At 38.4% G+C, this 13,482-nt stretch overlaps 1 protein-coding gene across 1 annotated transcript in view; it reads right to left on the bottom strand.

Annotated features, from left to right (window-relative positions):
- LOC126470156 (probable C-mannosyltransferase DPY19L1) overlaps nt 1-13,230 on the bottom strand; it is a 216,823-nt gene extending 203,593 nt beyond the window's left edge. Inside the window, exon 1 of the mRNA XM_050097774.1 lies at nt 12,839-13,230. Coding sequence (XP_049953731.1) covers nt 12,839-12,977 — 139 coding nt within the window. The 5' untranslated portion in view covers nt 12,978-13,230. The remainder of the gene's footprint in view (nt 1-12,838) is intronic.
- Between the last annotated feature and the right edge of the window lie 252 nt (nt 13,231-13,482).

Below are 13,482 nucleotides of genomic sequence, written 5' to 3'. Positions count from 1 at the left end.
AATGTGCTGGCCAGGGCAGCAGTCGAACATTTTCCGTATCCAGGAAAGCCCGTACAGGACCTGCAACATGCGGTCGTGCATTATCCTGCTGAAATGTAGAATTTTGCAGGGATCGAATGAAGGGTAAAGCCATGGGTCGTAACACATCTGAATGTAACGTCCTCTGTTCAAAGTGCCATCAATGCGAACAAGACTTGACTGGGACGTGTAACCAATGGCACCCCATACCATCACGCCGGGTGATACGCCAGTATGGCGATGACAAATACACGCTTCCAATGTGCGTTCACAGTAATGTCACGAAACACGGTTGCAACCATCATGATGCTGTAAACAGAACCTGGATTCATCCGAAGAAATGACGTTTTGCCATTCGTGCACCCAGGTTCATCGTTGAGTACACCCTCGCAAGCCCCACATGTCTGTGATGCAGCATCAATGGTAACCGCAGCCATGGTCTCCGAGCTGATAGTCCATGCTGCTGCAAACATCATCGAACTGTTCGTGCAGATGGTTGTCATCTTGCAAACGCCCCCACCTGTTGACTCAGGGATCGAGACATGGCTGCACGATCCGTTACAACCATGCAGATAAGATGCCTGTCATCTCGACTGCTAATGATACGAGGCCGTTGGGATCCAGCACGGCGTTCCGTATTACCCTCCGGAACCCACCGATTCCATATTCTGCTAACAGTCATTGGATCTCGACCAACGCGAGCAGCAATGTCGTGATACGATAAACCGCAATCACGATAGGCTACAATCCGACCTTTATCAAAGTTGGGAACGTGATGGTATGCATTTCTCCTCCTTACACGAGGCATCACAACAACATTTCACCAGGCAATGCCGGTCAACTGCTGTTTGTGTATGAGAAATCGGTTGGAAACTTTCCTCACGTCAGCATGTTGTAGGTGTCGCCACCAGCGCCAACCTTGTGTGAATGCTCTGAAAAGCTAATCATTTGCATATCACAGCATCTTCTTCCTGCCAGTTAAATTTCGTGTCTGCACAACGTCATCTTCGTGGTGTAGCAATTTTAATGGCCAGAAGTGTAGTTTGCTCTTTGCAAGCAGGATAGTGTCTCATCAATGTGCAGCAATGGATAGACATCATTAGTTGACGCAGAAATGCTATGTGCCATCCTTCTTCACAAGGACCACAGGAGAGAACCAAGGATGTTCTGAAAGTTCAATGATGCCACCTTGCAGCATCTTCTCCATTTCCTCCCAGATAGCCGTCATTCAGATGGCAGCACACTATATGAGTGCTAGCTAACTCATGGATGATCCTCCATGTTGGTATGGTATTTTACCATGAGCTGCTTGGTCTATCTTTCTCCACTATGGATCTGAAAGGATCCAAAAATTGATAGAAAATGGCTATCAATTGCTGAGGTTGGTTCCTCAGTCAGGCCAGGTTCTTTTGAAAGTTTGATAGTAGCTTCTTCCCCTGCATTTTCTGTAGTGGTAGTGATGTACAATTCTTCATCGGCGACATTAAGCTGCTGTTCCTGGACTGGTTTGGCTGCCCCTACACATACTGCTTTAGGGATGAGTTGTGGCTACTCTTGACAGTGATTTAAAGTTTTCCTTGAGCACCTACCACACTTATTATCATTGCTGGTATGTAGATTTCTTTTGTGAGTGTGAGTAGCTTTATCAACAAAAGTTTCACAGTTTAAAACTGAACATCTTGACTGATGACTGGTGCTCATCTCGTCTCGATGATGGTGGAATAATAATGTTTTCACCAACAAATATCTCAGGACAGTGATAGATGTGTAAGTCTACTATGGAACTGCGTCTTGTAAAGGCTTATTGCAGCTTACAGTTCTGCAAGTGCAGGATTTTGTGTCAGTATTTGCTGTCATTTGGGAACCAATATCATTCTTCAGAGTAGCCCACTTCAGAATTGCCCAAAATTCCATTATAAAACTTAGGGCTGGACGATCTACAATAAATACATCTCAGTATGTGGTATACAGGGCACAACCATGATATATATGGAACCCAAACTTTTGGATGGACAAGAATGGGACTGCATCCCAGCATTCATCCTTAATCATTTAGGGAATCTACAGCAGCCCTAAATCTTTACATCTGGACAAGTACGTGGGCAACAATCCTCCCATATTTGAGTCCTGTGTTTAAACCACCATTTCATCTCACTAGGTGGAAGGAAGATTTGTCTAATATTCATCAGCAGCCACTGACACACTATGCTTGTGTACAGTCTCACCATGGGCATTGTTAAGTCCCATAATGCTTAGAGCCATTTGAACCCTTGGGCATTGCATCTACATGTCAAGCTGCGGGCAGCCAGTGGGAAGACAGTATGGGGTAACCAATGATCAGCCACTAGCCAGATGACTTTCTCATATCACAAAATATGAAGTATTTGCCTTGGGTGGACAATTCTCACTTCACAGACTGCTTCGGCGACAGACTGACATTTCTGTTATTGATACATGGTAGTAGGGCTATATGTAATGTTGAAATAGTTGTTAATGAATTCATCTGGATCTTGGTTGTGATAACTGACTGATCTGTGGCACAGCTCAAACTCCACATAGCCTGGGTTTATGTTACATTGGAAGGTGATAGACTGACAGAGTTGGCAAAGCCAACGAATTTTAATTAAGAATCGAATGTTAATGTTAAGCCTTGTTTTTGGTGAAGACTGCCCTTTAAATCACTTGCTATACAAATCAGCTGATCCACCACCATAACCTACACTTTGTTGACAACAGAGATTCCAAGGAAACAGCATGCACAGGCCTTCCAAACATTAAGGTTTATCAGACAGTCAACAACAAGGTCAGTAAGAACAGAGTACAAACATGGATGGAACAAGGCAATGGAAGGATTTTTGTCATATCCTTGACGAAAGAAATACCTCAACATGTGCCATAACTGGTTTAAGGAAACTGTGGAATGGGTAAATCTTGGTTGATGAATGGGGATTTGAACCTTATTCCTCCTGAATGAGAGTTCAGCACTCCTACTACTACATCACCTTGTTCAGTCACTTGCTGCAGTGGAGTGAACTGCAGTAACTGGTAAGTTGAAAGAGAGTTTAAAACAGCAGTCTTCTCAAGCTCGTAAATCACTCTTTTCGTGATTTTTCTATCATCATGCAGATCGAATTGCAGTTTTTTGTTTGTTTGTATCCCTATGTTTAACATCAATGTAGACAACAATCCTTACCCTTTTAACTTAAAATGCTACATAAAACAAAAATTATGGCAGTTTACTCTACTATCTGGGTATTAAATAAGCTTATTTGTTTAGCCAGCTCTCAGTGTTTTAACCTGGAGTATACCTTTCCATAACCTTGTAAATGGTTCTGCAAGTTTGATTACACTTAAGTTTTGCAAATCCTTTTGAAGTGCTATGATTTATATAAATATTTTGCTAGCCACAGGATATGTTTTGTTCTATTATTTTCTGATACACACATTTTCCAAGACCAAGCCAGTCACAGTACTTAATGTGCGCTTATATATGGAGAAGTAGATTCCTACCATTCCCACAACCCAATCACATTTGATGTAACTCAGTCTATTTTTTAACTTCATAGAACTTAATTTCAAATAGTAATTTAAACCTTTGCACTCTGCAATGCAAATATAGGTCATCTTTGTGCACTCTCATTTAAACTACACCACAGACAACTGCACGAGTCTCTCTGTGGGAACAATGAGGTCACCGACCAACAAGCAGGGTGTACATTAAAATGGTAAGTGTACTTGCATTCAAATAAGCATTACAATACAAAACCTTTCATTGTGTGATTTTTTTAACTCGTGATAGACTGTTTCAATCATCATTTCACTCTGTTTACAAATGAATGACTGTCATCATCAAAATCATTATCACCCTCATTTACATTTAGTCATTCCTCTAAAAGCTCTACAATCTCTTCCTCAGAAAAGGCTGTTGGTGAAGAGCTAGTAATTTTGTGCCTACTAACTTGAACATAATAATTACAACCTTTCTCTCAACACAACTGCTACAGTTTGACACTGAGTTAATGCAGATTTTCCTAGGTGGCAGTACTATGTAGCATTGATATCTAGTACTGTCAGATTCAAGGATGGAGTATGTGAGGTATACAAAAAAAATTGTGTCGAATGAGGTGTGGCATTAGAGTGGAAAACAAAATTTGCAATATTGAGCACCATTTGCCATTGGAGTGAAACAGCATAAAAGGCTGAAAGTGATCCTTCCCAGTCCACCATTCATACACATAAAGTGAAAAGCACACTTGTAAAAATCAAGATAGCTATATGAAGCAGCATATCCCATGTTATCTGCACAGGAGTAATGAGCATATTAGGAAGGATATTTAATAATAATATCACAGGATACACTATAGATTGACTTGTGTAGTAGAAAAGTAGTAGACATGCACATACAAATCCAGCCATTTAAAATAATCTAGTTGTTGTTAATAACAAACAGGTAAATAGTCATTTACCTCAGTGTACTCAAAAAGTTAACCAACGGAAACTAGAATTTTTCATAAAATACCCAAATATGAATAATTATTATGGCTTCAAGAACAAAAACTCCATGCGTTATAGAAAAGAATAATCCAAATATCTAGGACAAAGTTTATTATTGCATTGGTCTTCATAAAAACTGTTGATTCATGCCACATCAACAAAAACATAATCATAGTCTATACCAAAAGCCTGAACCTAGTCTGACTAAAGTATGCAGGGTCAGCTAAATGATATTAATTAAGGGTAATATTATTTATCACAAAGTAAGAAACAAATCTAGTAACATAATGACAATAGTGATAATTGTTTACGAAAAAGCTGTACAGGTTTTTCTTACAAATTCCATTTTTCCTTACAAGGATTCTTACAAATCACCAATGCAAGTATAACTTTCTAAAAAATATATTTGCATTAAACTTCACATTAAAAAAGACTTAATAAATATACTTATGAAGTCTACTACATGTGCATATGCTAAACTACTGATAAAGAATCTGATACTATTTTACATTTATTCAGTGTCAGTCACTGTAAATTAAATGCAACATAAAATAACTACTCCATATGAAGCAAATAACTATCCTACAATTAACCTTTTTGTGGTTTATGGAATACATAAGTTCCACAAAAGTAATAGTTAGTTAGTTACATGTTACATGGATCAGTTTGCACAACAGATCGTAATGATGTGGAATGAGTCATTTTACATTCACATCGCAAATTAATTCGTACATATGATTACATTCTGAACACTTCCAAGTTTTTTCCTTACAAAAAGAGAAAATACACACAGATGTCAGGTAGTAACTCCTACCCAACACCTTTTACACATTGCAGTAATAGAAATTATTTTGTGGAATAGCAGGAGCTGTCAAGGAGAAACTTTCTAAGTTTGTTTTCATATTTTGCTTTGCTGCCTGTCAGACATTTTATATCACTGGACAAGTGATAAAATATTTTAGTTGCAGCACTGTGCACAACCTTCATGTGGAGCAATGAATGCCATTTTTCTTTCTGTTATTGTAATTATATAAATGATCATTTCATTTGAACTGAGTCTATTATTTACAAAAAAGAAGCTTCATGAGAGAATAAATATACTACGATGCAGTAGTCAGAATGCCCAACTCCTTAAACAGACGACTACAAGATGATCATGGGTGATCACCACATATTATTCTTACAGCACGTTTTTGTGCAATGAAAACTTTCATTCTTAAAGATGAGTTACCCCAGAACATTACTGCATATGACATTACTGAATGAAAATCTGTCAACTTACTGATTTGTCTCTCCCCAAGATTTGCAATGTTGCTAAGTGCAAATAAGGCTGAACTGAATTGTTTCAGGAGTTCAAAAATGTGCTTTTTCCAATTTAAATCCTGAACAGTATGGGCCACTAAGAATTTTTAAGTTTCCACTTGATTTATTAATTACTTGTTGTTACACTTATCATTGGTGTAATACCCATAGATGTGCAGAACTGAATGTGTTGCACCTTTTTTTTTTTTTTTTTTTTTTTAACTGAAGGTGAAACAGTTCAAATACTAGTGTCAACTGTAAAAACTAATTCTATTTGCTATGTATTGGAGGGAAGATTGTTTACATATATGACGATCAATAATGGACCTGAGATTGAGCTTGTGGAACCCCATACATACTTTCTCCCCAGTCAGAACTATGTCCACAAACTATATTGGTTAAATTACAAAATACAACTACCTGCATTCATTTGGTTAAATGTGACATTATCCACTGATTGGCTATATTATCAATCCCATAAAACATAAATTTATCTAGGAGAATACTGTGATTCACACAGTCAAATGACAGATAGGTTGCAGAAAATACCAACCAGTGCTGCTTTATTATTATTATTATTATTATTATTATTTTGTCATCAGTCTACTGACTGGTTTGATGCGGCCCACCACGAATTCCTTTCCTGTGCTAACCTCTTCATCTCAGAGTAGCACTTGCAACCTACGTCCTCAATTATTTGCTTGACGTATGCCAATCTCTGTCTTCCTCTACAGTTTTTGCCCTCTACCGCTCCCTCTAGTACCATGGAAGTCATTCCCTCATGTCTTAGAAGATGTCCTATCATCCTGTCCCGTCTCCTTATCAGTGTTTTCCACATATTCCTTTCCTCTCCGATTCTGCGTAGAACCTCCTCATTCCTTATCTTATCAGTCCACCTAATTTTCAACATTCGTCTATAGCACCACATCTCAAATGCTTCAATTCTCTTCTGTTACAGTTTTCCCACAGTCCATGTTTCACTACCATGCAACGCTGTACTCCAGACGTACATCCTCAGAAATTTCTTCCTCAAATTAAGGCCGGTATTTGATATTAGTAGACTTCTCTTGGCCAGAAATGCCTTTTTTGCCATAGCGAGTTTGCTTTTGATGTCCTCCTTGCTCCGTCCATCATTGGTTATTTTACTGCCTAGGTAGTAGAATTCCTTAACTTCATTGACTTCGTGACCATCAATCCTGATGTTAAGTTTCTCACTGTTCTCATTTCTACTACTTCTCATTACCTTCGTCTTTCTCTGATTTACTCTCAAACCATACTGTGTACTCATTAGACTGTTCATTCCGTTCAGCAGATCATTTAATTCTTCTTCACTTTCACTCAGGATAGCAATGTCATCAGCGAATCGTATCATTGATATCCTTTCACCTTGTATTTTAATTCCACTCCTGAAGCTTTCTTTTATTTCCATCATTGCTTCCTCGATGTACAGATTGAAGAGTAGGGGCGAAAGGCTACAGCCTTGTCTTACACCCTTCTTAATACGAGTACTTCGTTCTTGATCATCCAGTCTTATTATTCCCTCTTGGTTGTTGTACATATTGTACATGACCCGTCTCTCCCTATAGCTTACCCCTACTTTTTTCAGAATCTCGAACAGCTTGCACCATTTTATATTGTCGAACGCTTTTTCCAGGTCGACAAATCCTATGAAAGTGTCTTGATTTTTCTTTACCCTTGCTTCCATTATTAGCCGTAACGTCAGAATTGCCTCTCTCGTCCCTTTACTTTTCCTAAAGCCAAACTGATCGTCACCTAGCGCATTCTCAACTTTCTTTTCCGTTCTTCTGTATATTATTCTTGTAAGCAGCTTCGATGCATGAGCTGTTAAGCTGATTGTGCGATAATTCTCGCACTTGTCAGCTCTTTATTATTTATTGCTTGTAAAATCTGGTGAGTGAACATGTAAATGGTATTCCCAGAAGAGAAACCTTTTTGAAACCCTAACTGTGGTTTGCTGAGGATATTATTGTTGCTACAGTGAGATACTATTCTACAAAGCATCATCTTTTCAAAAATTTTGGAAAATGATATCAAGAGTGGAACAGGTCAGTAGTTATTGACATGTCTCTTATCACCTTTCTTAATGAGGGCTTTAACATTGGTATATTTCAGTCTTTCTGGAAAAATTCCTTGAGTTAGACGATGCATTACATATTTTGGATAAGTCTAAGCTTATTATATGGGGGGGGGGGGGGGGGGGGGGGGGGGGAATCTTTGGTACTCTATTGGAAACACTACTGGAAGCTTTTATTTTTGAGAGAATGTATAATTTTCTTAATTTCAGCAGGAGAAGTTGGTATTCATATGATTGAATTTCCTGAGAATTACTTTTTCGACATACTGCTGGGATTTTTCTCTTGAACTGTTTGTCCCGATGCTTTCCACTATATTTAAGAAATGATTATTAAATACATTTTCTACCTAAGACATCATTTACAGCCCTTTCACTCAGCTCAGTTGCGATGTTATTTTGTTTTGTGGCTGGCCGTCCTACCCCTCGTTTCACTACGTTCCATATAGCCTTAAGTCTGTTGTCAGGATTACTGCTTTCTGGAAGTATGTACACATTTCTTGTTTTTTAATAATCTTTCTTAGCAACATTTGGGTAGTTTCTGTAGTGTGCAACTACTGCAAGATTCTTACTTGTTCTTGCCAAAAAGACACATTTCCCTTTTCCTTTCACAAGATACTTTAATCTCAATAATAATGTACAGTCTTTTACATGGTTGTTTTGTGTCCTTCCTGATTAGCTTGTGCGGAAATCTATTTTCAAATAATTATGTGAATTTATCATTGAATAGATTAAATTTGGTTCATTATAAATTTCATCCCAGGTCATCACCTGTAAATGATTCTTCAAAACATTTGTCCTGGAGTCATTAATCATTCTCACTAATTTCCACTGAGGAGTATCCTTACTGCAAGGCACTATGTTAATTGCCCTAACTAACTGTGTGTCATGATCAGACAGACATTTGTTAGTGCATAACAGTTATTTTCTTGCTTTGAGCTCCACCAAATAAATCATTATCAATTAGGGTCATGTTTCACTAAACAATAATAAAATAAACTTTCATTGTACCATTTTGTTGCCATGTCCAAGTGTTACCCCACAGTAATGACACACTTTCAGCATTATACAGTGCAGCTGTATCGGATCCCACCCAAACACTTATTCATTTACTAATTATCTCGTGCACAACTGCCTCAATGTGGTATTGTGGTGCTGGCTCAGATTCTGTGGCATTTTGTTGCACAGATTGTAAATTTTTTCTCACCTAGCCCCCTGTTTTTTATCGTACTGCTGTTCATTTAGAAGGATGAAATCACAATTAATTGCTGTGTTCGTTGATGCAATAATCAGGTAATAGGTATGGGCTCGCAAAATTACAACAACAATGGACCGGTACAAGACACTGTTATCTACTTGTCTCAATGTTTTTGAACTTGTGTTTTGTCTTAATACATGGGGCACCTACACTGATCAGCCACAACATTATGACCAACTACCTACTATCGATATAACCCATCCAGGTGATAGCAGCGTACCTGGCAAGGAATGACTGCTGGTCAGACACATGCACAATGCATGTAGTATCAGTGAGTGTGTGTACAAAGGGGATGGCACACAATCTGTCTGAGTTTGAATGAGGGCAGATTTTGGTGGCCCGGAAGCTTGGTACGAGCTTTTCAGAAACTGCATGACTTCGCAGGTGTTCAAGGAGTGCTGGATGAGTGTCTCCAACTCATGGCAAAACCAAGTTGAAACTACATCCAAATGATGAGGGTGTGGGGGGCCACCCCTCATTAGAGATGTCGGACACTGTATGCTGGGCAGACTGGTAAAACAGGACAGAGACAAACTGTGGTGGAACTAACATGAGACTTTAATGCTGGGCAGAGTACAAGCATGCCTGAACACAAAGTGCTTCGAAAACTCATAACGATGGGCCTCCGCAGCCAACAACCCATGCATGTGCCAATGTTAAGACATCAGCAACTATGACTGAAATGGGGCACATGACCACCAGCACTGGAAGTTGATGCAGTGGCAGGGCAGTGCACGGTCTGATGAATCCCGATACATTCTCCATCATGCTGATGGGAGGGCGCAAATCCGTCATCTCCCAAGGGAACAGCACCTTGACAAGTTCTGCTTAATAGAGACAAGCTGGCCGCAGCTCTTTTATGCTCTGCTGAACATTCACATGGGTGTCCACTGGTCCAGTGGAGCTTGTTCAAGGTACCATGATGGCCAAGAAGTATCGTACACTGGTTGCGGACCACGTACACCCTGTCATGACTGTCATAACGATCATGTTTCCCTATGGCAGTGGTATTTTTCAACAAGATAATGCGCCATGTCACAGGGACAGGAGTGTGATGGAGCAGTTTGAGGAACACGGTGGCAAGTTCCAATTGATGCACCGGCCCCCAAATTTGCCAGATCTGACCCATAATGGTCTTGTATATGTATTGTGCTAGCATGTAGTGAGATGCCTTTGTAACTCAGAGAAAAATAATATGGACCATGGGGTGGATATATAGAAGCCTGTGAGCAATCAAATTAGGCTCTGCTTGCTACATGAAAATCAGTGAATCACTATCTCATATAGTCCATGAATGGCTTAAGTGGCTAACAGCGTATTCTTATAAATCACAGACATTGCTTTGAAACGTTACTACACACCTCAGTAATTCTGCTGGTTCATGCATAATCTGTATTTACTGGGACATATGTGACCCAGAAAACTTCACAAAACATGAAACCATTGGTGCGTGGTATGTCAAAACCATCATCATATGTTATATTAAAAACTTGTGTGTTATATTTCACATTTTTCAGTGTCAGGAGAATGAACGTGATTTGATACTGATTTGTTACATTTTTTTCCATAATACCATCCAGATAAAATCATCCTGAAATTAAAAATTTAACTCTGGAAATCCTAGGTTCCCATGAAAATAATGATCAAGTTAGGGTTGTGGGACACATGCTCGCCAACTTCACAAATTTTCAAAATCGGTTAGCCAAAAATTCTGATAGTGGAAGTGTATTATTTATAACAAAGAAAGACAGTTTTTTTTACATTTTATTTCTCAAATAGGCTATATACAAAATAAATTTTACCCCTGAAAGGGTTAACATCAACAAGAAAATCATCTAAGAAAGGATAGGGAAAAAGGTAGTGCAGAGGCATATGTGTCAAATTGTGTGTGTCTTACATTTACGTGCATTTGTTTCTACTAGGCGTAAAAATATAGTACATAAAAATACTCCTACCAAACTTAAGGGGCAAACACTTGCTCACAGTATTGTGACTCCACAGTTAATCTTTCATACTGACACTAATAGAAATTTGTGGTATTTTCATTCCACTCAACATGTGTGACAAAAGTCATATAATGTGTTGTAAAACATTATAAACTCACTGAATTATAGCAAAACAAAATAAATTATGCAACTGTTAAACAGAAAATTTCAAATAAATTCAAGTCAAATAGCCATGAAACAATGAACATACAATACAAGGGTTTACTTCATTTCACAAATCTTAATAGCAGGTAACCAAAGGGGAAGATGTGACCCACAAATTGTTATTAGAGACATCTGGCATTCTCAAAGAATGAGTTTGGAAAACACTATTCAAGTTGGCTGGATCACATAAACAAGCTGAAATATGTAGATGTGGCCAAGTTACTTAATTCCTAATGTATGTCAAGCTTAGCTTTCAGTAATGTTCCAACATTCAGTAAAGTAAACTCTGAATAACCCTCTGGATCTGAACAGAAATATAATTTTTTTCTATGGATTTGCTTTTACAATAGTAGTTTGCCTCCAAAAAAGATATTTTAGCAAAGACTTGGCAAAAAATACAATTTAATAGAAACTCACATATCTCGATAAACTATTCAAGTGTAGAAACTAGAGTGTCAAACAGCTGGAGAGTTTGCTACATTCTTCACAATACATTTATACTGTACACTGATATTTTGTACGTAAAAGTCTATCCTGGTTAAAGAAATACAATAAAAGTAGGTAGCCCTACTATATTCTTTGTAACTGGAACACAAAATGTATCAACTGTGTTTTCTGCAAGTACTAGAGGTAATACAGTATATTGATGCAAACAGTTTGATTATAACTCCAGAAGAAACTGTTCCAATGAACTTATTATCCAACCACAACAGGAGCACAAGCTAATCCTCATATTGAAATACATGGACAAACAATGGGAAAAATAGGGGGTACAACGTTCCTCAGTACATGAATCCAATGGAAAATGAAATAGGATATCTTTGTAGACTACATAAACAGAAAACTAAGCAAAACATGTTTCATCATACTAAAACTAAGAAACTGTAAATCATATGATAATCTCAGGAACATAGTCTATATTTTGCTTCTGTTCACTCAGTGCTGAAATATGGTGTGGTATTTTGGGGAAACTGTGGAGCAAGTTGAAACAATTTAGCATACAGAAAAAGTTTATTTTACTAACGAAAGTGGTAGGCCAAAGATCGTCCTGTAGACAAATATTTAGTAACAACAAAATACTACAATTTCCATGTATTCACGTACTTGAAAATGTAATTATTATGAATCTGACACAGCAAATACATGACGTACAGGTGCAGCAGACAAATACAGACTACTACATAAAGGCATTCGTCATATCAGCATCAAAGTATACAATGCATTATTTAAATCCATAGAAACAATTTCAAATCAGCCGTGAAGGATTGCCTGGTCAAGGACTGCTTCTATACAGTAAGGGTGTTTGTAGAAAATCAAGACCGTATCATCAATTACGACTGTATTTGTACGATGTATAGAATGACAAAATATTATGTAGGCTAATATTACTCTTTGCAAAAATTTTGTGTGCAAACAATTTCAAGAAATTGTGTATAGTAACTGAGGAGTGGTCTGAAATGTTTTGTACACTGTCGAGTCCTTGATTCTCAGGACCAATAAATAAATACTAGAAAAATAACTCACCCAGAACTATGACAAAAAATTTTGGTTTCGTTTCAGTTTTGTGTATGTGCGATACTTGTTTTGTTGGCACTTCCTTCTCTTTGCCTCTTCGTTTCCTCGACCTGTTATGCTTTCCACTATTTACATTTAGTTCCTTCATCTTATTAAATAAACCCACTTGCAAGCAGTAAACAACTTTCCTCCTAGTTCTAAACGCACTACTGCCATTCGCGGGCAAGGAATTTAAAAACTCGCGATGACAAATTCAAAGACCTCCAGCTGTAGCGCGGAGAGCGTCGTAACGTCGATGACTGTCAACCCGAATGATAGTAAACACCGCGATTCTGTACTAGGCATGTTCCCACGGGAGCTGGAATTTCGCTAGTAAGATCTAGCATTCGTCGCTGAGACACGGACGAGTCAACACAATTGTGAGCTTAGTGTGCGACAGTAAAAATGTCTCTAAGCACTATGGGACTTTACATCTGAGATCATCAGTCTCCTAGACTTAGAACTACTTAAGCCTAACTAACCTAAGGACATCACACACATCCACGACCGAGGCAGGATTCGAACCTGTTACCGTAACAGCAGCGCGGTTCCGGACTGAAGCGCCTAGAATCGCTCGGTCACAGCTGTCGGTTGGACGGCAGTATGCTTTTCCT

Source organism: Schistocerca serialis, chromosome 3, assembly GCF_023864345.2.
Source record: "Schistocerca serialis cubense isolate TAMUIC-IGC-003099 chromosome 3, iqSchSeri2.2, whole genome shotgun sequence".
NCBI classification, from domain to species: domain Eukaryota; kingdom Metazoa; phylum Arthropoda; class Insecta; order Orthoptera; family Acrididae; genus Schistocerca; species Schistocerca serialis.
This window is presented reverse-complemented; position numbering and strand designations above follow the sequence as displayed.